This window comes from Chelmon rostratus, chromosome 2, assembly GCF_017976325.1.
Source record: "Chelmon rostratus isolate fCheRos1 chromosome 2, fCheRos1.pri, whole genome shotgun sequence".
Lineage (NCBI taxonomy): Eukaryota > Metazoa > Chordata > Actinopteri > Chaetodontiformes > Chaetodontidae > Chelmon > Chelmon rostratus.
The window spans coordinates 12,512,216-12,538,399 of record NC_055659.1 but is presented as its reverse complement, the minus strand read 5'-3'; the positions used below and the strand labels follow the sequence as shown (position 1 = coordinate 12,538,399).

Genomic DNA, 26,184 nt, shown 5'->3' with positions numbered 1-26,184 from the left:
AAGAGGTTTCTCGTTAGGCTGTCCAGTTGTCCCTAAGATTGTTAACTTATTCACTTTAAGCACAATGGTTTCTCTTTTCCCTTATTTATTTTTATCTAGGTCTGTTTGGCTGCTTACATACACTCGGCTCCAGACAGAGAAGGAGAGAAAAAGGATAGTGAAGAAGAAAGGCAGGTGCAGAGAAAGTCAAAAGAGAAAGAGAGACACCAGAGAAAGGTGAAAGTCAAACCCTGCAATATGGAGAAAGGTGGAAACGAGAAAACGTGATTGGGAGAGGTTGAAAAAGAGACCATGTTACAGATTGAGGAGGGGGTGGAAAAGATTAAAGGAGGAAGTTGAATAATGCAGTAGTCAGTTAGCTTCCTGCCTCCCTGTACCTGCACAGGAGCTGTCAAGTGAGGTCAGTTTTCCTACTGTACACAGATACCTCTTTCCACCAGACCGTCTTTCTGTATTCCTGCGTTTCTTCAAATGAAATTTATCATAAAAGACTTGTGCTGCGGCAGAAAACATATCTTGATGTATTACTTTCTTCTATATCTATATCAGGAGATATACTGAATTACAAGTGAAAATCCTCCAATCATATTACAGTAAATTACTAAAGAGTAGTGGAGTTATTATCATTATTGTAAAGAATGATTGAAGTGAATTAATGATGCCGGAGCCTATATACATTTATTTTTTTAACAAACAGTGGCCTGGGTGAGGCTACTAGTCTTACGCTTTAATGCAGTTTGGGAGTTAAAACTAGCAATGCATGACATTGTCACTGCAAATCAAATTCAACTCCTCTGCAGAGGATTTAAAGCATAAAATGGAAATACTCAAGTAAAGCAGCAACATCAGAAGACCTTTTTCTATCTGTATAGTGCAGTGTCTTGATTGGCATCTGCACAGTTATGTCCTAGAGCTGTGTCTCACCCAGAAGCTGCAAATTTCAGGACCTAATAAAATAAATTAATATATTGAAATAGCATATATAATAAATTATATATTCACAGCATGCAACATTGTAACTGCAACATATATAAGTAGCAACTACATGTGAAAAACACTAGCAACGTCCGAAAACCGAGCAACACACATTCAGTTCAGCTAAAGCTGACTGAGCCAGGCTGAGGTGTACCTTTCATGAATCAATAATCATCAGTGAAGCAACTGATCATACACACGCTCGAACGTCAAGTCTTCACAATGACACATGAACCCTCTCTGTCAGCTAACTGCGCTGGCTGCTGCTGTCACCAGAGTCTTGCTGCTTTGTTCACTCTTTGTCCCCACAGCTCCAGCTTGATATAAACAAGCGGCTCATTTCATGGAAGCGATCACAGGAGCTGGTCTGATGTAACCAACATCCATAAAACTGTTTATGTGTCTAAAGCTGGGCTTTCCAGGAAAAAAAAAACTGAGTTAACTTCTCCAACTGAATATTAACAATCACAGATTTGAGGGTTGAGGGTTGTTACATACTGAAAACTGAATTTCAACAGAGTGGCACACAGTAAATATCAGAGATTCTGTTCTAATAGCAGCTTTTTACCAAAACTCTTACATTGTAAAACTGTACACTGTATACAACATATATAGTTTTGCTGATTTAATTCTCCAACTTCACACACTTACAGTTCCTTAAGAGGCTTACTCATAATAGTAATTTGGGGTCAGCGTTGCTTCTTTCTGTTAATACTTCCATCAAACTGGACTACATTAAAAAGCACATGCACCTTTCTCCCAGTGGAAGAAATCTTTAAATGAATATTTATGTTTATGTTACTTTTTTAAGTAAACCCTTTACCTCCTCAGTTTAATTCTTACATTTTATGAAAGAAATTCAAAATTTTGGAAATAATAATCCAGACCAATGTCATGTCTCTTAATTTATGGATATATTAATGAACAGCTGTACAGAATATCTGCTCTTGTAACAGCAAGATATCATCTATGCTATTACTCAAATGAAAATTTTCTACTGACAAAGTTTTGATCTATGAAATGCAACTGACATTTTTAGGTCTCAGTCAAAGGTCTCAGATATTGTAGAACTGTATGTAGAAAAGCCAAAATACCCACAAATGTAGATATGAAAACTGTAACGATATTAGACAGTAAATACAGTACAAAGGAGAGATGGTTGATGTATAGTACTTAATTCATTCCTGGGGCAGCGTACACTAGTAGCACAGTAGAGACATGTGAAATCTTAATATGTCTAGAAAATATTAACACCATTGTAAGGACAGACAAGATCTCATAAATATATAAAATCTTAAGGTAAAAGTTATGGTGAAGATGCACCAGCGGCCAAGTTGCTGATACTGCAGCAAGTATTTATAACCCGTTTGACACTCACTCCTCTCAGTCGCCAAAATATCTGACTGGCTCCTACCTCTGGCCTGACAGGGTCCTCGATCCCAACAACACAGATGGCTGTGAGGTCATTGAGGATGCTGTTCTCATCATCCCAGTTGGGCTCAGGATCACCGCTGAAGTCACGGTACCCCACACAGATGGTCCTCAGGCCATCACACGCCATGGGCTCGATCACCTTCTTCACCATCTCGTCCTTGTCCCGTGGACGGAAAACCCTGGGCTCGCCCACCTCGTTCAGGACATGGCTGCATCTGTAAGCGAGGGTGGAGTGGCGGAATGGGGGCATTTTATATTGTGTATTGTAACTTCTGTCTTGTCAAAAAGAGCAAACATGGAAAGCCAAATACACAGCAGAAGAATCCCTGCCTATGCATCCGCTTTATACAGTATTTAGCGTTGAATGCAGTTTTTAAATCAGTGACTTTGAACGAACAGAAAACATTTTGCTCTTCATGATCATGACTAGTGATTCATCAGTGTTGGATAAATTAACAACAATTCACCACTCTAGGCTAAGCTAAGCTAACTAGCTGTTGGCTGCAGCTTTGTATTTCACAGACACATATGAGAGTGGTGTTGGTCTTCTCACGTAACTTTTGGCGAGAAAGCGAATAAGGGCAAATCCAAAAAGTCCAACTATTTCTAACTCCATGTTATGATGAGGATCATGAGATCAAGAGCAGTGACTAAAGGGGGCTTGAGGTGAGCTTGTTTAATCAACTGCTGCTGATCAGTGCTTATTTACGGTAAGTGGACATCCCATTGGCTAAATAATAAACATGTGTACTGAAATAAAGTGCAAGACAAAGACCTGGATTGAAATAACCTCCTGTAAGACAGCTAAAAAAGCAAATTAACTCTCATTTATGAAGTCATTTTAGGACTTTAGTCAGTTTTGGCAACAATGTGTATATAGCCTTGCATATAATCTTCAATTAAGCTTTATCTGTATTCATGTTCAATGTGTTAAATCCACAATGTCTACCAAACCCACCAGATATTATTTTTAATTTTACAATTTAATGTTACATCTTTATGTCGTTCATTGTGAAAAGGCAATTTCTGCTCCTTCCTCCAGTGGGCGGAGGAGGCTTTATACCTGCCTCTGATGTTTTTCTCAGAGCTACTCATTTGTTACCGTGCTGTTATTGTAATGTAATGTGAAGTGTCACAATTATGTGACCTTTCAGTGGAAAGTCTAGCCCACTCTCACTGCACAGCTTATACCCTCAAGTACATTATGCACTCAGAATGGATTTTCTATACATTTGGTAATACTTCAGCACTTGATTATATCATATTACCGTACAACAAGGTTATGTGCTGCAGTCATTATCAGACTCATTTGAGAAGCAGACTCACTTTTTGAGGACGATCTCCGAGGCTCCCTTGCTGTACATGCGGAAGCTCCCGTCAGACAATTTGATGACAGTGCTCATGGACTTCCTGACAGAGTTGAAGGTGTAGACTTTGTAAAGCTTCTCCTCTGGGATCTGGTTTCTTATTGGCTGGTAATCCCGCTTCAGGTCCAAGACCAATCCCAGCAGGCCACACTCTGTCTTGTTTCCCACCTGCTTCGGCAGACCGCCTTCCTTATCTGGGGGCTGGAGAGGCAGAGGAAGAGATTTTAATAAATGTGCCTATTTTTTAATTTCTGGTTGTTGTTCTCTTAACTTCCCAGTTTTGATGATTTAAAGCTATATTATATTTTTTTCTCACTGTACAAAACTGTACTTTTACGCATACATAATTACATTCTATTCTTTAGTTGTGCTTTCTCATATTGTAAAGAAAGACAATCCTGGCGCAGAGATCATTCAGTTGAACACGTTTTAGGAACAAATAGATTATGCTGTTTGTTCTGTGACCTATTCAATCAATGAGATTCTCTTTTCTTCAGCGCAGTGCGACCAATGTAAGGCTTGAAATAGCTGCTAGCAGTAATTACCCAGCTAGCAGGTGAAGGGGTTGCTCTGTGTGGGAGGGCAGGAGATGAGATAGATGGAATCAAATTTGAATGTTCTTATTTCAGGCATACGGCTCAACCCAGTGCAATCTGGACATTTGGTAAATTTGGACATTTAATTGTACATTTGGAACTGTGTTTTTCTCCGGTTCAGTGAGCATTTCAGTGTCCACATTTCTACATGACTGCGTGGACTGTGTGTGTGGAAACGTGGAGTCAGTTTGTTTTAGATAAAATGCATGAAATATATTTCTAATATGATGTTTAGATTTTTTTTAAATTCTAAATTAACATGCAGATTATTTTCTTGGATGACACTTTATATTAAGGTACAAATATTCATCATTAACTATTTTCTTATTAGCATGCATATTAGTTGCTGGCTCTTGGCTGTTTATTAGTCATTATGAAACACTTATTCATATCCCATTCTGCATGACCACACTCTGCAACTTCTAGGCCATTAACTAAGAGTTTTCCCTCAATAACCTCCTAATAACTACTTTTGGTCATAGGGAACTTGATCTGAATTATGATCTTGTAACCTAACACTAACTCTTAATAACTCTAACCCAGAAAAAGGCTTTAAAAAGAGCTTTATAATGACTAGTAAAGAGCCAAGCAACTATGCAACAGACTGTCAATTTACCGTCATAGAAAACAAAGAAAAAGGTTGGAACCAGAGAGAATGTCAATTTTTTTGCTTGAAAAAACAACCATTCAGTTATCAAACCTGTTTCTGATTAATTTGCTGATGATATTTAAATGCGTTTAGCAGCAAGGAAATGTTGCACAGTTGGTGATGTTTCAGCCTCTCTTATCTCGAGTGTGGTTATCATCAGTGGAGCCTTTAACTGTAGTTCATGCATGCGCCTGTTCAAAGCTGTGCAGGTGCAACAATTTACGTGTGAAATTGAACACACACTAACTGTATGCGCAAGTGTGTGACTGTGTGCATGTGGTCAGCTTGTGGAAGACTCAGCGTTGCCATGGTAACACTGGGCAAAGCATACTTGGAAGGAGAGACTTGGGCGGGGGGGGGGGGGGGGGGGGGGGTGAGGGTGCTCTCCCTGCCACTTGGGGATTCTTACTCTTTGGCTCTGATTCTCTTACAGGATTTTCACTCATCTCACTTCACACATGTCCTCGAGTCTTTCCATCGCCCCTTTTCATCTTTTCCCAGTCCTTATTTATTAGCATATCCTGAGCCTCCCTCTATTTACTCACTCTCTCTCAACCGTCAAATCACACAGCAATACAAGCAATAAAGCATATAATGTGACTCGTAATGGTTTTTTGTTTTTTTGAAAATGCACTGTTTTCTATTCAAGCCACTGCGATACAACAAATCTCATTATCGTCAATATCCTGCACACACTCACACACTGACCACTGTGGTGACACTGATGATCATAAGCCCTGACACATGTGAGAGTGTGCAATTCTTACTGTCATTACTCATAACGTGCCTCATCACATAGTCACACACACTCAAGCTGATATTCATTTTGGCTTGATAAAAGGAAATAAGCACAATTTGGGCAAAGTAAATCAAATGTTTGATGGCAAATAGCAAGTCAGTGTTGCTGTTAATCAGACCTGTGGAGTACAGTCCTGACTGGTTACATTTGGTTCCCTATTTGCTGGCACTAGTCTCCCTGGGGTCTTGCTATATAGTACCAAGAGTACACTTGACACCTACACTCACAGCTAAAGAACAGCTTGTCAGGTACACTCTCTCTCTCTAACACACATGCACATACACGTACACCCACAGCACGGCATCTCAAAAGCACGGTGAACATAGTGCTTCTGACTTGCTGCAAAGCAGACACCTTCAGTCTGTGCTATTTGCCCCAAAATAGACCTACTGCAGGCTTGCTGTTCTGCGTCTAAACAAGCCTCCGACCAGGATTAGATTTAGAAGGATAGCATGACATTTTGTCTTGTTGTTTTCTTCGCTCAGCACTTGCAAAAATGTGTTGAGAGAGATTCCGCATCGGCAGTGCAGTTCACATTCATACTCACATTAATGGTTTGTAGGAATTGGCACGCTCACGTTCTCCATCTAATGAACTGTTCTTGTCCACCTGCTAACGAGGCTTTGATAGATAATGCTAATAAACTGTTTTAAGGTGACTGATTATTCACTTAATACTGTCATTTAATCCCCATAGTGTAATTTTGGAGGGACCTGTGGAATATGGAGGAAGGCCGTATTAAATTTCTGATAGGGGCGACATACGATGTGTTGCCAACCCCGCAGAACCTAAGCCTCTGGGTACAGGGCGATCAATCGTGCCCACTCTGCTCAGGTACAGCAAGTTTAAAGCACATTTTGTCAGGTTGTAGAATTAGCTTATCACAAGGCCGGTATACATGGCGGCATAATCAGGTGCTGAGAAGCTTAGCCGCAGGCATTGAAGAGAGAAGGAAGCAGGTGAATTCTGGAAGTTCTAGAAAGGAGAGGTTAGGTGTGCAGTTTGTTCGAGAGGGGGAGAAAAATAGAGCTGCTAAGTCAGGGAGAAGGCAGGTAGGTGGCTGCCTGGTAGGGGCTGATGATTGGCAAATGCAGGTCGACTTGGGAGGAAAGCTAGTTGTGCCCCAGGAAATAGTTTATAGTAATCTGAGGCCGGACATTGTCTTATGGTCCATGAGTAAAAAGACTGTGTTTTTTATTGAGTTAACAGTCCCTTGGGAAAATTCAGTGGAGGCAGCTTATGAAAGGAAGAAGACTAAGTATGCAGATTTAAAGACAGAATCTGAGCAGAGGGGATGGAAGACCAGGGTCTGTCCGGTTGAAGTGGGGTGTAGAGGTTTTGTTGCAGGGTCAGCTGTTTCACTGTTGAGGGAGCTGGGAGTGCAAGGGCAAAATTTAAGGAAGACAGTGAGGGAGATGTCAGATGAGGCTGCGAGGTCTAGTCAGTGGATATGTATCAGGAGAAATAATAGTAGTTGGGGGGTGAAATAGGGACAGTGGGGGGGGGGGGGGGGCAGAGGTTAAAGTCTGAACAAGACACCTCTCCTCTGCTCTGCTTTCCCCGCCCCATCTTCTCCCCCTGCCAATAGGAAGAGAACCAGGAAGAGGAAGTTTAGATAAGGTGGGGGTGTGGCCAGCTAGAGTCTCTCTTTGGGACCATGCGGTGAGTTTGGTGAGTTTGCGTGGTAAGATACAGAGTTGGCTTGTTTTTTGATCTTTTTGGCTGTTTTCCTGTTTTGTTTGCTTCTTGAAGGAAATGGTAGGGTTTGTTGCTTCTTGAAGGAAATGTTAGAAGAGGCTGTTAAATCTAGTCTGTGGTTTAGGCCTCTACCTTCAGCACCCTCTAAATTTTCCACCCCCTACCCGAACAAGGGTCTGTATCCAATCCCTACTTTCATCTTTTCACTCTACCTCTTTATTTTCCACCCCCTACCCGAACCAGGGTTTGTATTCCCACCCCGCTTTTTTGGTGCAGTTGGTGAGAGGCAGGTGTAGATGATGGTAGTGTGGCAATCGGCAGTTACATGTGGCATCTAGGCCTGTGGTAGCATTGTAGCAGCTAACAATAGCTAAAGCGGTGAGAGTATGATAGTATCTTAGCAGTTAGTATTGGTAGCTAGCAATTAACATTAACAGTATAGGTGAATCTAGCTTTATTGTCTTCTTCTGTTCCTCTTAGCAGGTAGCGGTTAGCACGTAACATTAGCTAAATGGTAGCATCGGAACTGTATTGTCTTCTTCTGTTCTTCTTAGCGGTTAGCATTAGCATTAGCAATAGTTAAATGGTAGCATCGGTACTGGCCACTACCTGGAGCATCTCTGGGTCAGTTGAACGTGGCGGTGCTGTTTGGATTGTGTAGGAGCAGTGTGAACTGGCACTAGGGGGGGTGACTCTGGGACGCCGGAGTTCACCGCCTAACCTCCTGGAGGTGTAGTGGGACTAAGTAGGCGAAACACTGTTGAAGGGAGGTTTCCACCTGACGACCCCCAGAGACGTGTTAGGAATCACTGCTCTTTGGCAGGTATAGAGGCAGATTAGAGCTCCAAGGTTCTTCACTGAGAATGAATCCTCTTTTTGAGCACAAGTATCTTGTGTTTAAATTAACTTACTGTTGCTTTTTTCTCAGTCTACTCTGTGCACTGGACACTCTTTGCATGTTTGTTTGTTGTGTAGAAGTTATCCCTCCTCTGCTGCTGTTTGTTCCTTATCTGAACCGGGTCTAAGGATAGACCTGTATGCTGTCGTACTGTATGCTGCATAGACTGTAAAGCTCTTTGAGACAAATGTTGGGCTAAATAATTTTAAATTGACATGACTTGTCTTAACTTTCGCTTTCCTGTGTGTTTTTTCCCAGTAAATCCTACAATAAATGAAGCAAATACTACGGAGGCATTCTGAGGGATCTGTGGAAATGTGGCTTAGACATTGCGCACCTCTATAAAAGCTTAATTCATCTGTCTACTGGGTGATATATCTGCTTTCAATGTTTGCTTAAGCAGCTCGATATTTTGAAACCCCAATTTCTTGAGAAACAATGACTATTGATCGATTCAGGCTCAGACATATTTTACATGTCCGTTTCGATGCAGCTGCTATGAGCCCGGGGTTCCAGCTGAGAGCTCGAGAGAAAGTCAGCTAAAATCTCATTAATCATTAAAACCCAATCAGACTGCTGGCCCATGTTCACCTAGTAATTGGACATATCTGGTTAATGTTCAGCTGTGTGTCTCACAGATACAGACATGAGTATAAATACTTTATACCGAGTTTGCAGTAAATAACAGAATTAATGCCTCTTCCTAATGACCAATGATTACATCAGGAAGACACTGCCTGTCATTGGCTAATGAGGGGATGGAACAAATGGTCTCATCTCCACGGGCTGCTAAGTGTTTGGGAGAATAGGCTCCCAGCAACAGAAAAACACCACACTAAACAACTAAATGGAAACGACCTGCTGGAAATGATACAGGAAGTATTATTCTTAAAAACTTCAGGTAATAAGAGGTGTTTGCTCTATAAAACAAATTCAAAGATGCTAGCATTATTTTTGCTTTGCATGTCATAACTTCAGAACTTTTAGAAAAGAAGTAATTCAGTACTTCCACTCTGAACTGAACTTAAGAGGACAAATTTCATTTCAGTCATACATTTAACATTCAACCCATTTTATTCCAAAAAGAAGCTATTTGGCCAATGGCTGTCAGTAATCCCAATTGTTAACTATGCAGTTTCCCTTAGTTTGTGATGTCTATACAAATTAAGATGAATTCTGCTCTCTGAATTAATTCTGTGGCTTGTTTCTGAAATAAAGGTTTTACTTCCAATACGATAAAAATTTCCTGTCATATGGGATTTAATCACTATTCAGGCCCAAATGTTCTCTAAGACAATGTCTGTTTTCTTGACATTTCATTCGTGGGCCCGTCTCTCATTAAGCACATAAACTACATTATGTATTCATCATTCAGAGAGTCCTTCCAAAACAGGTGCTGCAAAGGTTCTTCTTATAATCAAGCTCATCTTACATTTGGGCTGTTTAAGTGCTCCTTGAGCCAAAACTCAATCATATGACTAAACAATGCCTTTGAGGGTTTTTTTTTTTGTTTTTTGTTTTTTGTGGGAATTAAAATTTGTAATTTTTGAAAGTATACAAATATACAAAAGGGAGCTACACATTACAGCATTCACACATTACATCAAAGCACAAACTGTGTGCACATTTTGTATCACAAAGCAGATTTTGAATCAAGGACACGTCACTAAAATTAATTTGGCACAACTCCTGCCGCTTTGTGGGAAAACACAGAGGCTGCTGCTGCTGCAAAAACAAATCATAGCAGGAAAAGAGCAATGAAGAAAGAGAAGATAAACAAAAGGCAGACAGCAACGCCGCTGCCTTTTATTCTCAGAGAATCCGCAGAGGTTTAGCTTGACGTGGGTTTCTACGCACAAGGACAGTTGCTGGCACGGGACGCCAAATGTTGGCATGACTGGGCTATGGTTGGCACGTCCTGACCTGGACGTGGCTTAGGACCAGCTGCCCTCTCCCTGGTCCTTGGGTGCTCCCGCAGGCGAGGACATATGCCAGAGGGAGAGCTGGCAACTTTACTTCCTATTCCACCTGGGGCTCTCCTTAATCCAACCCTCCTGTTCCTTCTCCTTCTTTTCCATTTTCTTCCTCATCTCTTCACAAATCCACTCCACCCTTTCACTCCTCTGTCTGTCTCTTCCTGTCCCTGATTTTACACTTTCTATCCTGTCTTTCCCTCTCTAAGTCCCGTGTATCAGAATCCTCCTTCCTTGCTCAGGATGACCTCCTCTTCCTCACTGTAAGTTTCTCTTGTTTCTTACAAGGCAGCCCACCTCCCCCCTGCCTCCTCCTTCCTTCTCATTCCCTCTTTGCATGTAGGCGTGGATGATATCCTAGCTCTCCACATGACTGTACCCACCAACTGGGCTAAGGCCTGGAGGCATGCTGGAGGGCAGTAATACAGTCTTCCAGTCCATGATGAGGACACTTGTCACGCGAGTGTGGTTCCTCTCTCCTCTTCTTGTATAATTTTCCCATCTTCTTTCATCATTTTTTTGCACTTATCCCTTCCTCTCTTTCCCTCTTTGCTACATAATTTGCCAAATTTGTTTTCAGCCTCGATCATTAAGCCTTTATTTCCTTTATTTCTCTTTTTATCTTTTATTTGCCCTTCTGCTGCAGGCATTTGATTTTTCAAAAACAACAGGACAAGACATGCGTCTCCAATGTAAATTAATACCAAATCTAATTTCATAGTGTTGTATCAAATCTGTCTTTTCAATAATATCTTATAACAACAATAACACTTCCTTGTATACGTTTTTTAACCTATAAATGAATATCGGCAGGTAATTTATATCAATCTTTAGAAAATACAGTAACTATATAATTGCTATAACAAAATCTGTGCATGTCTGAGCGTCTATTTTTCTCTGCATCAAAGAGCGAGAGTTGCCATGTAGTGATCTAATCTCTCCATGGTGCTAATAACAAAGCAACAGGAACTTGTACCTACATAGATTTTGATTGTGTTGCGGCTCTTGCCACCATTTAAGATTCCCTGTGTCTTACTTTAACATCATAATTGTTACTTTCTGGTTTCGAACAGTTGCAAATTCTGGCATCACAGACTTGCAAAGCTCCAAATACAGAAAGCTGCTCTACCCTGGGCGTTGCCTTTGTTGTGTGACTGGCGGCTTATTAATTAGCTGGTTAGAGTTGAGAGAGGAAAGATGTAGCTGCAGTAGAATCATTACCTGGTCTCGCCAGCATTCACAGCGACACATGCATTTACATACAGTTCATGGCTGTGGGATTTCTGCTACTTCCAAAGCTGCACAAGTTGTGTATGTGTTGTGTGTAAATTTACTTTAGGGTTGAGTAAAGTTAAGACAAAGTCTGGTATTGTGACCAGACTGTAGGTTTAACTGGTTATATGTAACAAATCATGGATATTTGTTAACCCCTTAACGCTGATTGTCGCAAATTCGCATCATCCCACTTTAATCCGCATTGCAGCCGAATCGCGCATGCATTCCTCTAATGCTGGTTTGTGCATATTCAACACACACCTACGAACCTTTTGCAAGCACTGGTTTCTCGTCGGACCAGTCAAAGTGAAAACTACATCCGTTGTGTTGTTGTTACAATGTAATGGTTGTAAGCCAATTTGTGGCTCTTTTGATGAAATAAATGAATTTTCAAGACAAAAAAAATGTGAAACCCTATTCTAGTTGGTGCTATAATGTAAATAGTTGTAAACAATTTTGTGGCTTTTAGATAGATAGATAGATAGATAGATAGATAGATAGATACTTTATTAATCTCCAAAGAGAAATTATGAATTTTGAAAAAAAGTACTTTTATTGCATTTAAGCATTAACGCCTGTTGTCGCTAATTTGCATCATACCAAAATTTATATCTATTGTATGTGCTACAGAAAAATTAACAAACTCCTCTTAATTTATGATCAATTTGAAAGCAAAAACACAAGATTTTTTTAATATAATTCTAAATAAATTCAGGCGTCAAGGGGTTAAAGGCTACACAAGCATTAATTCTATGCTATACTATAGATTATACATGTTTGATAAAATAATCTTGCCAAATTAAAGTGTTCGCATTCTCTACATAAATCTTCTGTGTAATTAACTGGTCTAGAAAAAAACTAAAAAAACAGTCACTGAAAGCATCAAATCATTCATGTCATGTGTGAGGGAGATGCAGGGAACCCATTGAGCTTCGTGTCTCTGAAACATCAAAGCATTGTCATTCTAATGTGATGACGACTTCTCTTTCACTGCCATCTCAGCACCACTGTCAAGTCTGTAAGCAAGTGCTGAACACACGATGAGAGAACAAGAGAAGAGAAGGACAGAAATCTGCTGAAGATTTCTCTGTCCCTGCTGCCTCCACTGATTCTCCATCTCTTTCTCCTTCTCAGTGTCCAAAATTATTTCATGGGGACACTGGGCGCTTCAAGCTAAAGACATTCAAGACACTCTCGTCTTTCCTCCATGTTGTGCAAACAAGCACGCAATGTCCAGATGACAAAAGCACTGTGAGCCAAAGCCAATTATATCAGGACCTCGCCTCTCGCAACTGAACAAAAACGAGGCGGTTCATTTTTAATCACAAACAATAACAATGATAAATGGAGTGTATTCCTGTTTGACATGAACTGAATCTAGGTTGCAACATCAGGCACGTTCAGTTGAGTTCATCTTTTTTAACTAGATACTGAGCTACTGTAGATGTCTTTCCCTTTCCCCAAGCACCTATCCCTGGCAATTAAAGCCATCTGTGTGTGTATAGGTGTGTGTCTGTGTGCGTGTGTGTGTGTGTATTATCTACCTCTCTTGTCCCTGACCGGAATAATGACCTGAGCAGGTGGTTGAAGCAACATGAGACTGATCTCCCAGGATACTCACACAGCCATGCTAAACACACGCTGCTGTGCTGCGAGAACATACACCTGTGATCTGAATACCTCCTACAGAGTGAGTATGCCTGATATGACAGATGTGTGTATTTGTGTGCATCTGCACCGCGCTAGTTACACAGTGTAAGTTACACAGTGAAGCCTTCTTGGCGACAATGTTAATATGCCACATATATAATGGAAAAAACTCAGAATGCTGAGTGAAAGTTAAGAGAAAAATAAATGAATAAAAGTAGGGCTAAGTCAATGGGGCGACTGCTTGCTATGAGGCTTTTGCCACTGGCAATGACGCATGTTCCTTTGAAATGACGTCAGTGTATGTACTGACGTCACCGAATGCAGTTCAAAAATGACTTTGTATCACACTTGATTTGTCCGCAAGAGATATCCAAGGCAAACTGGTCTGTTAAGAATCCAGTGTTAAGAATCTGCTTATTTGTATGCATGCATGCCAGGTCTTTCCAGAACAAAGAAATAACTGCATGTGTGCACATGGCTGTAGTATCTATGAGCATGTGCATGGACACTTTGAGCGTGCGTATACTGTACGTGTGCATGGATTCATTGTGTAAATGTGTGTGAATTTCTCCCTCGAGGATGAGGCTTCTTCACTTTAGACTCTGTATGTGCTGACAGAAGAAGTAGAGCTATACCACTGGCTGTATTATGAGGCCAGAGAGGCAGTAGGGGGACTGATATGGGTATCAAAGCCTGCCTCTTTGCCTTTGTGCCTTTGTGTGGTGGCCATCAAAGACTTCCATAGCCATCCTGGCATCCCACAGGATTGGCCACTTATATAAGAACACACCAGCCAGCATACTGCAGGGCTAGAGTGGTGCTGAAGGAGTGGGGGCGGCTGGGGGAGGGAGAGAGGGATGCACTAAATATTCCTCAGAAATTTCCCTTTGCATCCTGCTTTCGGAGCTCACTTCACTCCTTAATTACTTCTGTCCTTCTCTGTCCTGCTTTGCCTTTGTTCCTTTCTTTCATTCTAATAAGAGCTCTCAGTAAATAAACACATCCATGCCGACAAGTACTGTACTATCTACTGTTTTCTACATTTATTCATGTATGTACTGTGTACTTACTTATGCATGGGCATGGATAAATTAATGTATGTATAAGGATGTATGAATATGAATGCGGTGTAGTAGCTGGGTAGCTAAGTGCTAGCTGCAGTGCAGCACACATGCTGTAGGTAATTACTGTGGATGGAAGGTAGCAAACAATACAGGTACAGTATTTAAGCTAACATCATTCAAAGTTTACCCTAAGTTTAACTTCGACTTTGATGCATGAGGTAACCTCTTTTATGAATGAAGAGATTATAAAACAGAATAAATGTGCCATTTAATCCACAAAGTCTAAGCTGCGCTCTGCCGGTGTTTAATTCCGTTGAGCTAAGCAGCTATGGAGGTACAATAGTCTGATGTAATGCTGCAATGCATTCCTCCAGGTTTTTCTAAGGGGGATAACAGCTTGTTAATGTAGCATGTCTTGGTAAAGAAATGCTGAGGGAAAAGGGGAACTGAGGCAACCTCACAGTTCAGCAAACTAAATCACTATTTGAACCATGTGGCTAAACACAACGTTCACAAAGTTTTTAATAATGTAAAAGATTCACATTTTTTTCTTGGCCACTGCACTCGCCTATTACAGGTAGTTCCCACTAGAGACACAAAATACTTAATTGCCCTGTTCTGCTGGTTTTTCACATAACATATATCTTACTTTCATAGTTAACTTGTTCCACTCTGTAAGAAATAGATATATAGACTGACATTAAATGGCCACTATTTTGTTTCTTGGCTGTCAGTGTTCATTTGAGCTCCACCTGCATCTGGACTCTAACATAATCTCGAGACTGCTTTGGTTTTGACTTGTCTTGGACAGGACTTGAGTGGTCCTGACTACAACCTAGGCTATAAGTCTGGGTCAAATGCAGAGTCACAATTTTGGGTTTTGGAAAAAGGAGGAAAGATGCAACTGCAAGATCCACTGTAAATCAAAGTACTCTATTAGTATACTGACAGTAGCTAGAAACAGTAGAATGTGGGGTGTGAGGTCAGATCTGGCCAAGATGAGACAACAAAACCTTTATTTAAACAGGAACATTCTCTGTGGTAAAGGGCCTGCTTTAGAAACACAGGGAAAAGTAGGGCTAAATGGGAATAAATACGCCATGTTCATTGTTGTCATTGTTTTACATATTTAGATAGGTGCTCCGTGAACCCTGTTGAAAAGATTTTTAAAAATCATTGTACTCACTGGTGTAAAGCCTGGAAGGCACAATTATGCTACTTGTATGCCAGAAATAACTGCATTGCCAAAATGTATCTACTGTGTTTCAAAGATGAGTTAAACCAGAGTGGACACAAAATATGTAACTCTCCATCTTAAAAACCTAAGACTGCGATCATGCCTTGAGGGGTAGGAAGTGAAATCTGTGGGATCCTTCTATCGCAGATGTCCTGCCTGCTCAGCTCATTTCCCATGCAAGGTCCATCAGGGCATTTGTCAGTTCGTCAGCCATCAATGAATAGACTCTACAGGGGTTTACAAGGATAGTGATACACAGACGGGTACAAATGGTACAGCGTGCGTGTGTGTGTGTGTGTGTGTGTGTGTGTGTGTGTGTGTGTGTGTGTGTGTGTGTGTGTGTGCGTGTGTGCGTGCAGGTGAGTACACATGGTCATGCCAGGAAAATTATTACTCAGGCATGTTGCTCTACCAGTCTGAAGACATCCTGATCTTGGCAATCTTTGCTTTGACAAAAACATCTTTGCCAAGAGCTTTATTATGTATCAAACATGTGGCCTGAAGGAATATCACTGCAAACAGGTTTCAGATTCTGAGATAAGAAAATCCAACCGTCCATCTGTCTACATATTTACAAATCTATCTATCTATATATCAATTTCTTTTTGCAAACAGGTCTAATTGGCTTAGAGAAAATCTCTCAACGCTGCATTCACTGCAAACAAGAGATCATCTCAAGCACTTAGACCGACTGAATTCAATTACAGTCTGCTATGCTCTGAATATCAGATAAGACAAAATTACACAATCGTTCTAAAGGTGATAAGTTGAGTGAATGCCTGATGAATCTAAAGCAGCAGCCAAGGACACAGACTGCCTGCTTCGCCAAAAAGAAAGCACTGCAGAACTGTCTCACTGTTTCAGGGCTGCTCTCATCATATGGTCTCATTGTCACAGAGAGGGAGCCGAAATCTATGCAGCTAACCCAAGATATTTAAGTCTCTTTAACTAAATGGGCTTTTGTGTTGTAGAATATCTTAAATAATCCGATAGAGAGTTCATAGAGAGTCTCATATATGATGTTCACTATAAAGGGTATAAAGTACGATGTTTCAAATTCCATGAAAAAGACTTGGTTACCATTTTGTAGGAGATAAGTAATGAATTTGATGCAGTAACATTATGTCTTTAATTTCATGTTCAACCCCTAGAAGAAAGGCCTCTAAAATTCACTTCTACAATACAGGTGGCTTACCAGTATCTTGGTGGTATAGGCGCTGTTGATGGAGATGGCATTGACCAGTAACTCCAGTGATTTGGGTGGCAGAGCTCCAGGGTCTGGGATTTCTTTGTAGTGCATATCTCCGACGTAACATTGCACAGCTGTCATGCGGTTGGTGGTTAGCGTGCCTGTCTTGTCAGAGCAGATCGCAGTAGCATTACCCATTGTTTCACATGCGTCCAGGTGACGCACCAGGTTGTTGTCTTTCATCATTTTCTGTTGGTAGGAAAACATGATCAGGATGAGTTTCAATAAATATGAAAATATTTAAATTGACAGCCAAATTAGATAAACAGGCAACATGCTTTCCATACTTGGTCTTCATCAGAATTGGTTTCTGTGATTGCTGCTTTAAATCAAATAAACTTTTCACATAGGATGACCATTAACTACACCCAATCCTCACATAGGCTAGCAAATCACATTTTTCACTCTGTATGAGGTTCAGAAGTTTGCACAAGCAAATGAAAGTAGCAAAAAAACTAAATGCATATATATATAAATGAATGCATCCATGAAAAATGTGTGCCGTACAATGCATAGATGTACACCCTGCTAAATGCATACAATGTGTAAATGGACAGCACTTACAGTAGAAGTAGAACAGTGCCTCAAAGTATGCAAGGCATTTGTCCGATCTTTCTCACCTTAACAGAGTAGGCCAGGGAGATAGTGACGGCCAGCGGCAGCCCCTCCGGCACGGCCACTACCAACACAGTCACACCGATGATGAAGAACTTGACAAAGTACTGGATGTAGATGGGAGTGCACTCCGGCAACCAGGGGCGCTTCTGCATCACAAAGTTGTCAATGGCAAAGTACAGGACCAGGATGATGACTGTGATGGCTGACATGAGCAAACCTGAAAAAAGATACAAAAGGTCATCAACTGAGCAGCCGAATGACGTATAATGAAAGTGGGTTTAAAAACAGAACTGATGATGATACAGAGGGGGGGTGTGATTGGAGTGTCACTTAATGTGTGTCAAGCATTCCTGGAATTAGTCAAATTTGTTGTCTGCTTTACATGTATGTGTGCCAGTATCAGGATTTTGAGTAAGCTGGCTCACTTGGATAGCACACTTACACACCTAAACAGAACAAAGACAGCATTTGTCTGTGAGAAAAGTCAACATCATACTACTTTAGGGGGTAAACAAACCAAAGTCTCATTAAAGGACAACAGTAATCTGACTACTCTACTCTACTATTTTAGGAAGAGGATATCTGTTTATGCTTACGAATAGTTTTTTAAAGCACCAATTGACAAACTATTGGAAACACATCCATGCATAACACAATATAATGCAACAGCACCATAAACCACAGCCTATAAATTACCTGTCAACAAAAACTGAACATTCTAACCTGGAGAGGCTACGATTTGTTACATCTATCATTCTTCTTCGGTTAGAAAAACAGTCACGTGTGGATGATGGGTTTTAATTTGTCACAGATAAAGATAAGGAAATATCTGCAGAGGGTGGACAGTCAGTATTTATCTTCAAAGATGGCAGGTAGATTTCTGTCACACCTCTCCTGGCTCTGTTTGTGTATCCATACACAGGTGTCCATGTGACACTTGCTGCTTTAATACTATGTGTCATTAAGATGCATAGTGTCACTGCAATGCAGTCAAGTAAACTATACAAGTTTCGTGTTCAAGTATATCAGGGGTCTTCATTCCTTCTCTGAAAGCAAATGGCTTATTGAGAGTGTAGAGAGATCAGATAAGCCACAGTGACATAAAAACAGGTACACATGCTAGAGGGTCACAGGCCCTGGAGTGTATTAAGTCCAAACACTTTCTGCCAGGCCTGCAGGAGGGCCATATGATCTTAAATTGCTGCTTGTATGTTAATCCAGCCACGGTATTTCATTGTTCTGACACCATGTCCTCATTCCATCACTCAGACCAACAGTCTGACGTAACAGCACACTGCAAAAACAAGGACTTTTTTGAGGGTTTCACAGAAAATGAGAAACCCTTAACTTTTTTAGTATGACACATGAAAAGACACACACACATACACACACAAGCACGCACGCACGCATGCACACACACACACACACACACACACAAAGAGATAGCCCCACAAAGAAAGCCTTGGCAAGATGTTTGTGACCAGTTCCTCCAGACTGGACCAGAAGCCCTTGCATTTTTGCATGAAGTATTTTAGGTATGTTATGGTCATGGCTGTCAGTTGTTCAGTAATCCTACTATGTTGCTGCTGGGAAGACACCCACAGTGTGGGCATACTGGCATGTGGGCATCTGCTACTAAAAAAGGTGGCTGGTACAGACCCACTGCAAGTATTTTAGACGTCAACTCCTTGGTGCCATGAACTGCTTTGAAATTACATTACAGGCAATTGATCATGGTGTGGACTGTGTGCACTTATTATGTTTAATAAGTGTAATTAATGTAATGATTGTAAAATTGCAAAAGTGAACAAGCTGCATAATGTAGTCTAAGTTGTTCTCGCTACAATGGCTCAGCGAGTCCCTAGAGGACAGGTCATTTAGAAGATAAATCAAACAGGCTCTTCTTCATAATTCAGACACTTAAGCATTCTTCTAAACTGCTCTGATTGTTTAAAGCAACCAAGAAGTGAGTCTTATTAGTGCAACGTCTTGCTTTGATGGACAGGATGATGGTTCAGTACCTTGTTGTCCATAATTTAACTGGCTGGGTGAGTGATGGACTTGTCAGTGTGCAATTTAATGTACCTGCTTTGCCAATCTGGACAGCCAGTTTGGTCAGCTTCCCTTGCAGCACAGACTTCTCTTTCTTCGGAATGGACACCTTCTTCCTCTCTTTCTCATCAGCCTCTCCACCCTCAGCACTCTTTAGAGGCTGCATCTCCATGGCAGCTGCTCCATCCTGCTTCTTTACTGTAAACACCACAAAAAAAACAGACAGCAGCAGCGTTAGTAATGTGGATTAGACCGAGGGAGCGAAGAGGAACAGGGCGACAGGCTTCAACTCCCAGGTGTTACACTAGCTCCAGCACATTCAGTGCAGACATACAGGATTTAAAACCAGGAAGAGACGACATGACATCCCATGACAAGATGGGAACTAATTGGTATGTATAAAGCATTCACATACCATAACTAGGATTGTTTATGTTTGTCCCTGCATTGTCTTTGTGGTAAAACCAACCTTCTGTATTAAATATGAAAACTAAAAATTCATGATCCCGTAGGTCTTCTTTTGCTGTAGTATGGGAAACACTGTGTTTCTTATCTTTTCATCATAAAACTGAATTTACAGTAAGTCATGAATAATTCAGTGATCCTACATCCAAGGCCCAGGTATTTGCACAAAGTGAAGACGAAGAGACCTTATATACGGTGACACACAAATCACTGTGCTTCATATAAAAATAAAGAAAATACAAAGAACCAGAAAAGACACAAACAAAAGTGATGAAGAGAAAAAAGCAGATTAGAAGTTAGAAAAAATAATAATAATTTGAAGTGGAGAATATATTGTTTTTTTGTTCAAAACAGAGTCTCAAGCCTTCTGGAGGTTTGTTACAATGTGTACCATAACAACTAAATATCACTTTTAGTTGTCTAGCTGAACACTTTGCAGACCAGTCTCAAATGACCTTGAAGGTGTAGAGGAGTCACAGTCTAAAAGCCAGCTGGAAATATATTTTAACCTTAATCCGTTGAGTGATGTACAGTATAGACCTCGATGTGTAGATGTAAAGATGGCAGCAGTGCTTTAAAATCAACTTTATACCAATACTGGGAGACAGTGCAGAGATCAAAGTGAAGGATTCTGGCACTAATATGATCACAGAACTGCATGAGAAATTGTTAGAAGAATAAAATATAAACTCCACATTGTTGAAAGCTCATCTTTCATAATTATAAAGCCAGGAAACTAATGAAATCCCCAAATACTGTAGTGGAACCTTGGATATGAATATGATCATCCATTTTACTGAAACAAAAGATCTCAGGGAAGAGGCTGAATCACACAAAACGCATTGTATGCTGCAGACTGGTACATGCATTTGAAATGATTGTCAGAAAATAAAATTAAATAAAACTGATATCCATGGTTATCAATGCTCATCTGCTAAAATACATTGTGTGTCTATGTAAGTTACATACATGTTATGTATCTTAACACTTTGAGATGAATTGATATTTTATCTGCTTTATACTGTGGGAAGTGTTTTATGGTGTGGCAAAAACAAGATTCCATATTTTCTGTAATAAAAATAATGTTCGGACTATAAAACCAACCCTCAATTACCTCACTCTGTCTCCATCTCTCTCCCACACACACACACACACACACATACACACACACACACACACAGTACAGTACTTCTCTGTTAATGTAGCCCATTGCCAAAAATCATTTCAGCCCAGTTTTCCAATAACAATGACACATGAGTTTGATGCTCAGGAAAAAAGCTTTCAGCGTTGAACAGTTGAACACTTGTTATGCTGTCTGGTTGTGTATTCTGTTCCTCCACATCCATGACTCAAGACAGAAACTGTTGGTATCGTAAGTGTACGCAGCAGAAGAACAAGGTCAAACACTTGATGCTAACAGATGCTCAGGACAAAGGTTCATCTGCAGAAAGGTGCGTTTTCTTCTGTATTCGAGCGGTGCTGATCTAGACTCTGATCATAATATCAATGTTTACACAGTCTTCATTTACTCTTTTGCCCCTTTGTTCTGAGGATTTTTTTTTCTTTTACTTTTTCAGCTTATCTGTTATTCCATCTCACCATGTTTTTATTTTTAGAAAGGAAACATATTTTGACATGACATGAATTCTTAGACTTGCTACATAGACTTGTGGACTTGTTGGTTAAATAAATCAAGTGAAGCGTGTTGAGAATGCCATTAATTTACAAGTTTGACTATTTAAATGACTGAAAAAAGTACTGGTCTGGTTACATGAAGTAGCTATAGTAAAGCATCAGCCAATTACTGAATTAATGTGAAGTAATGTAATGTTAGAAAATGTACCTTTAATGAAAGTTTCATTTCTGAAGAAAAAACAATTCAAACATTTGCTGATAACAGCTTCTGAAATGTAGAAATTCTTTTCTGTTTTATATAATTGAGATTTTAAACACTTTTGTGTTTTTGGCTGTTTGCCAGACACTATAAGCTATTTCAGGGCATCTTTGGAAAGCATTGTGTTTAACATTTTACAAACTACACTGACTAACAATAATAAGCTTTACTGTAGTTACACCATCATAAATGTCACAGTATCCCTTTAATGCCAGACAATTTATGGCATATTGTCTCGGGCACATTTCATGAAACAGTGGAAGAGGGGAACCAGGGTGTGGCACATTACTCGAGGAGAGAACCAAGTGGACATTTTGGGGTGTGTCTGGTGGAAAAGGGCAGCCAGAGTGAGGCAGATACAGTAGTTTAGGGACATGTTTCTGTTCTCTCATAGAGAACACGACAAGTCAACGACACAACAAGAACAACAACAGAACAACAGACCAGGGACAACACATCAGTGACAGACAGAGTGAAGAGGAGGGATTTTATACCCTAATATGACTGCAGGTAAAACCTGGGTCACACACTTCTGTTCTCTGGGATTTACTCTGTCAGTGGTAGACTTTGTTATAGTGCCTACAATGAATTGGCACTGCACAATTACTTTAGAGACAGTGATGTGTTAAGAGTGTAGACTATAATCTGGGTTGAAATAAAAAAAGCAGTGGAGGATTTTCCATCTGCATTTGACCCAGAGTTTACACCACACACCATAGTAGGGAAAAGATGAAGAGAAGAAGAGGGGGCAGGAAGAGGACAAGGAGAAAGCAAGGGAGGAGAGGGTGAAAGATATGGTTTGGTTACCTTTAATCTGGTTGCTCTCCATATTGCCATCTTGCATTTTACCTATGATGGAGACATACAAGACAATAACAACAAAAATAACCAAGGCAGACAAGTCAACAAATTATCACCACAGAGACGACACACACAGCGAGAACCGAAAGTCACAAACAGGGAGACAGGAAAATGACTTTTAATACAACGTCTCTGTCACATAGAAAGGCTCGTGATGTGTCAGTGATGTAATGCAACTAGAAGCTACAGCTACTGACAGGGGGTTAATAAAACAGAATGTAATTGAGAGTCACACACCAATACTGTAGTGTGCAGATGTTCTTTATTAAGTGGGAGGAAATTAGGTTTTAATAGACTTTATTCTATTGCATAAGCAACTAATCAGGTGATTAGAGTGCTTAATGGGCCTGACACAAAAATATTTTAACATCTAAATACATCGCATGTAACATAATATTATGCTGTACATTCAAAAGAGTGCGCACGCTGTGCTGGGTTTTCTGTATTTAAATAGTGTCCTGACTTAAATACTCACACTATGAGCACAGGTAATTCCACACACATTATCAACAATGCGAGTCAGATCATCAGGGAATAAAATGAGATACCAAGACATACAGTAGATACAGCATTACACTGAACACTGACAGTGAGGGAGCGTACACCACAAACACACAAACACACACACACGTACAGTACACACAAACAAGACACGGCATGCGTAGAGGAAAATTCAGAAAGCACATGCAAGATCACACACTCAGAGGGAAGCAGTGAACACTACAGAGAGAGAGAGAGAGGGAGAGAGAGAGAGAGAGAGACAGAGAGACAGAGAGAGAGAGAGAGCCTGGAGGAAAAGCCTCCCACATGGCGCAGTTACATAAGAACAACTGGAGGAAAATCGAAATTTAAGTTCGGGGACAGAGAATTTTTTTATGCTGTTGGATTCTGCTTGCACAAGGAGTGAACTTAATTTAGATGTGTTTTTCAATCAAATGACATTGTTTTGAACTGAAGAATCAACTTGCTGATTTGCACATCATATATCATCCTGCAAGATGATGAAACATGAAACTCAAAGTTAGTCTTGTGCTTTCAAACCAAATGTATACAATATATAACGTATTTACAAAACAAGACATTAGAATTAAAAAGGCATTTATCATATACTGCAGTGTTGATCCCATTATCTACCCAGGCTGTAATTAGAGAGATATGCTCGGTTTGTCTCAGTGGTAGGCATGCTACAAATTGCACAAAATCTGTCTTTCAGTGTTCTGTACTCAAATGTCACAGAGGAAATGACTAAGGTAGAGCTGGAAGACCAGATTCTCTCAGAATCCTCTGCATGTACGAGAGAATAAATGGCTCGTTTCACCTCCACTTCCACATTAGCCAGTTCCCTGGAGTCACAATAAAGCTGAAGATGACAAATTGCTCTGTTCCAGCCCAGGACGGCACAAGGTCATCATTACAGTGCAAATCACGCCCCATCCTGCCTTGAGTACAAACATTTTGTGGCTGCTCTCCAAGGAGACAGAGATAAGAGAGAACCCAGTGCTACAATGAACGCAGTTAATCTTTTGCATCTTGTCCAGCTAACACAAAAACGGAAGATTTGCACTAAGTGATCTCAGAGGACACCCAACTAAAGGAGATGGCCCTACAGAATGATTTTGCCACCATTGTTCAGCTGGTGTCTTATCTACAGTCAGAAATATGAATTAATATAACAATTCTTTTACTACACAATAGCTAAAATAGGCACCATTTAAGGGAGTCTTTCTACATTTTAGAAGGTACCTTTATTTACTTTCTTGCTGACAGGTTAATGAGAAGACTGATGCCACTCTGATGTTGGTATGGTAAAAATATTAAACAGCCATCAGGAGTCTATTATCTTAGCTTAGCATAAAGTCTGGAAACAAGGGAAACAGCTAGTCTGGCTCTATCTGCCGGTAACAAAATCCACCTACCACCTCCTCTACAGCTCATTACTTAACGCATTATATCTTGTTTGTTCTGTACAGAAACCAAAGTGTAAAAATGACACTTTTTGGGGTTATATGCCAGGCTACTGACTGCCAGGCTACTCTCATCTAACTCCCAAATCTAACTCTATTTCCCAAAATATTGATCTATTCCTTTAAAGACGCCACACTCCAAACGATGCAAGACTTCACAAATGTTAACCTTGCAATAATTCACAAAAACGTTTTTCTAAGTGGATATAAAAAGGCTCAAAAGGCTCAACGAGCTTGTTTTAGTTTTCGATTAAGAAGAACATGAAGAATATACGTTAAAAGCAGTACAAGAGAAATGATAGCATAAAGAGAAGAAAAAGAAACACAAGACTAATTTCTACCACTACACTGGACATGCACTGACAGCATGAATACAAAAGGGTCTGATACAACTGAAAGAAAACGTAGAGCAGAGCAGAAGGTGAGCACCCATGATAGGAGGGAGCTGGAAGATGGAGAAGGTAGGAGGAGTCAAAAGTCACAACAGAAAGAGGTCAGAGATCAGAGGTTTTATCAACCTACCATTAATTAGGCTGGCACTGCCAGGGGCATTAATGCCTGCAGCCCCATCCGTGGCTATAGTTGCGATGGGGTGGATAGGGGGATGGGAGCAGTCTAGCCAGTAACAATGAAGGCCAAACATGAACGAACAAAAACAGGCACGCACGCGCCCACACACACACATACACACACACATTCACACGCACGTGCACAAACAAGACAATGAACAGAAATAACATGGTTATAGCACATTTAAGAGATTCAGCATATCCAGACTGTGATGAATACTGAAGTCTGGTGTTCGTAAAAACTGTATTGTATGTTACTAATGTGATTTACTGAATGTTATGTCAATAAAATAAAGTGTAACACTGGACAAACATGAAACATGAAATCTGAACATAACACATATGGAAATAACAAACCAGAACTACAAATTAGACAAACCAACTGTTGGTTGATTTTACACATATTTGTTATATATTTGCAATGTGCTGCATGTACTGCATATAATCTTCTGTCTCATATACTGCATCATACTGCTCATTGTTATTTTTTGTTTTTTTCTTAATTTGTTGCAAAGTGAAGTTCATTTAAACCATGTTATTCATGTATCTTTTAGCATCACAAAATCATAATCAGAGCAGAAAATCTGAAACAAATATGCTAAAAAGGTGTTGCACAGCCAATCTGAAATTAAACCTGTCCTGCAAAGTAAACAAAAATGTATTAGCCACGGAAATACACATGTGCCAACCAGTTCAGTAATGGGGCTAGTGAATATGAGCCTGGAGCAAGGATTTCTTGTTCATCTTCGACAGCTTTTACTTACAGAGAAAGGAAATTCAATGGAGGAATTATTATCCTGTGTCCTTCTGGGTACTGTGTCACAAAACGGCTATGATTTTTGTTAGTTTGAAGGTTTTATCACAGTTGTATAGTTCATTTATTATCTAAATAAGAAG

The 26,184-nt window shown here is 40.2% G+C and overlaps 1 protein-coding gene across 7 annotated transcripts in view; it reads right to left on the bottom strand.

Moving 5' to 3' along the window:
• Nucleotides 1–26,184, bottom strand: part of atp2b2 (ATPase plasma membrane Ca2+ transporting 2) — a 67,348-nt gene that overhangs the window by 11,408 nt on the left and 29,756 nt on the right. For 3 of the 7 annotated variants that reach the window (XM_041945894.1, XM_041945903.1, XM_041945937.1), the window contains 6 exons: nucleotides 22,701–22,742; nucleotides 19,568–19,732; nucleotides 17,485–17,699; nucleotides 16,811–17,053; nucleotides 3,736–3,977; nucleotides 2,390–2,624 (listed from right to left, as the gene is read on the bottom strand). In XM_041945894.1, the coding sequence (XP_041801828.1) occupies nucleotides 2,390–2,624; nucleotides 3,736–3,977; nucleotides 16,811–17,053; nucleotides 17,485–17,699; nucleotides 19,568–19,732; nucleotides 22,701–22,742 (1,142 nt within the window). Of the gene's footprint in view, nucleotides 1–2,389; nucleotides 2,625–3,735; nucleotides 3,978–16,810; nucleotides 17,054–17,484; nucleotides 17,700–19,567; nucleotides 19,733–21,528; nucleotides 21,577–22,700; nucleotides 22,743–25,240; nucleotides 25,334–26,184 lie in introns of all 7 variants that reach the window. The other 4 variants (XM_041945912.1, XM_041945920.1, XM_041945929.1 and 1 more) reach the window with 3 other exon arrangements.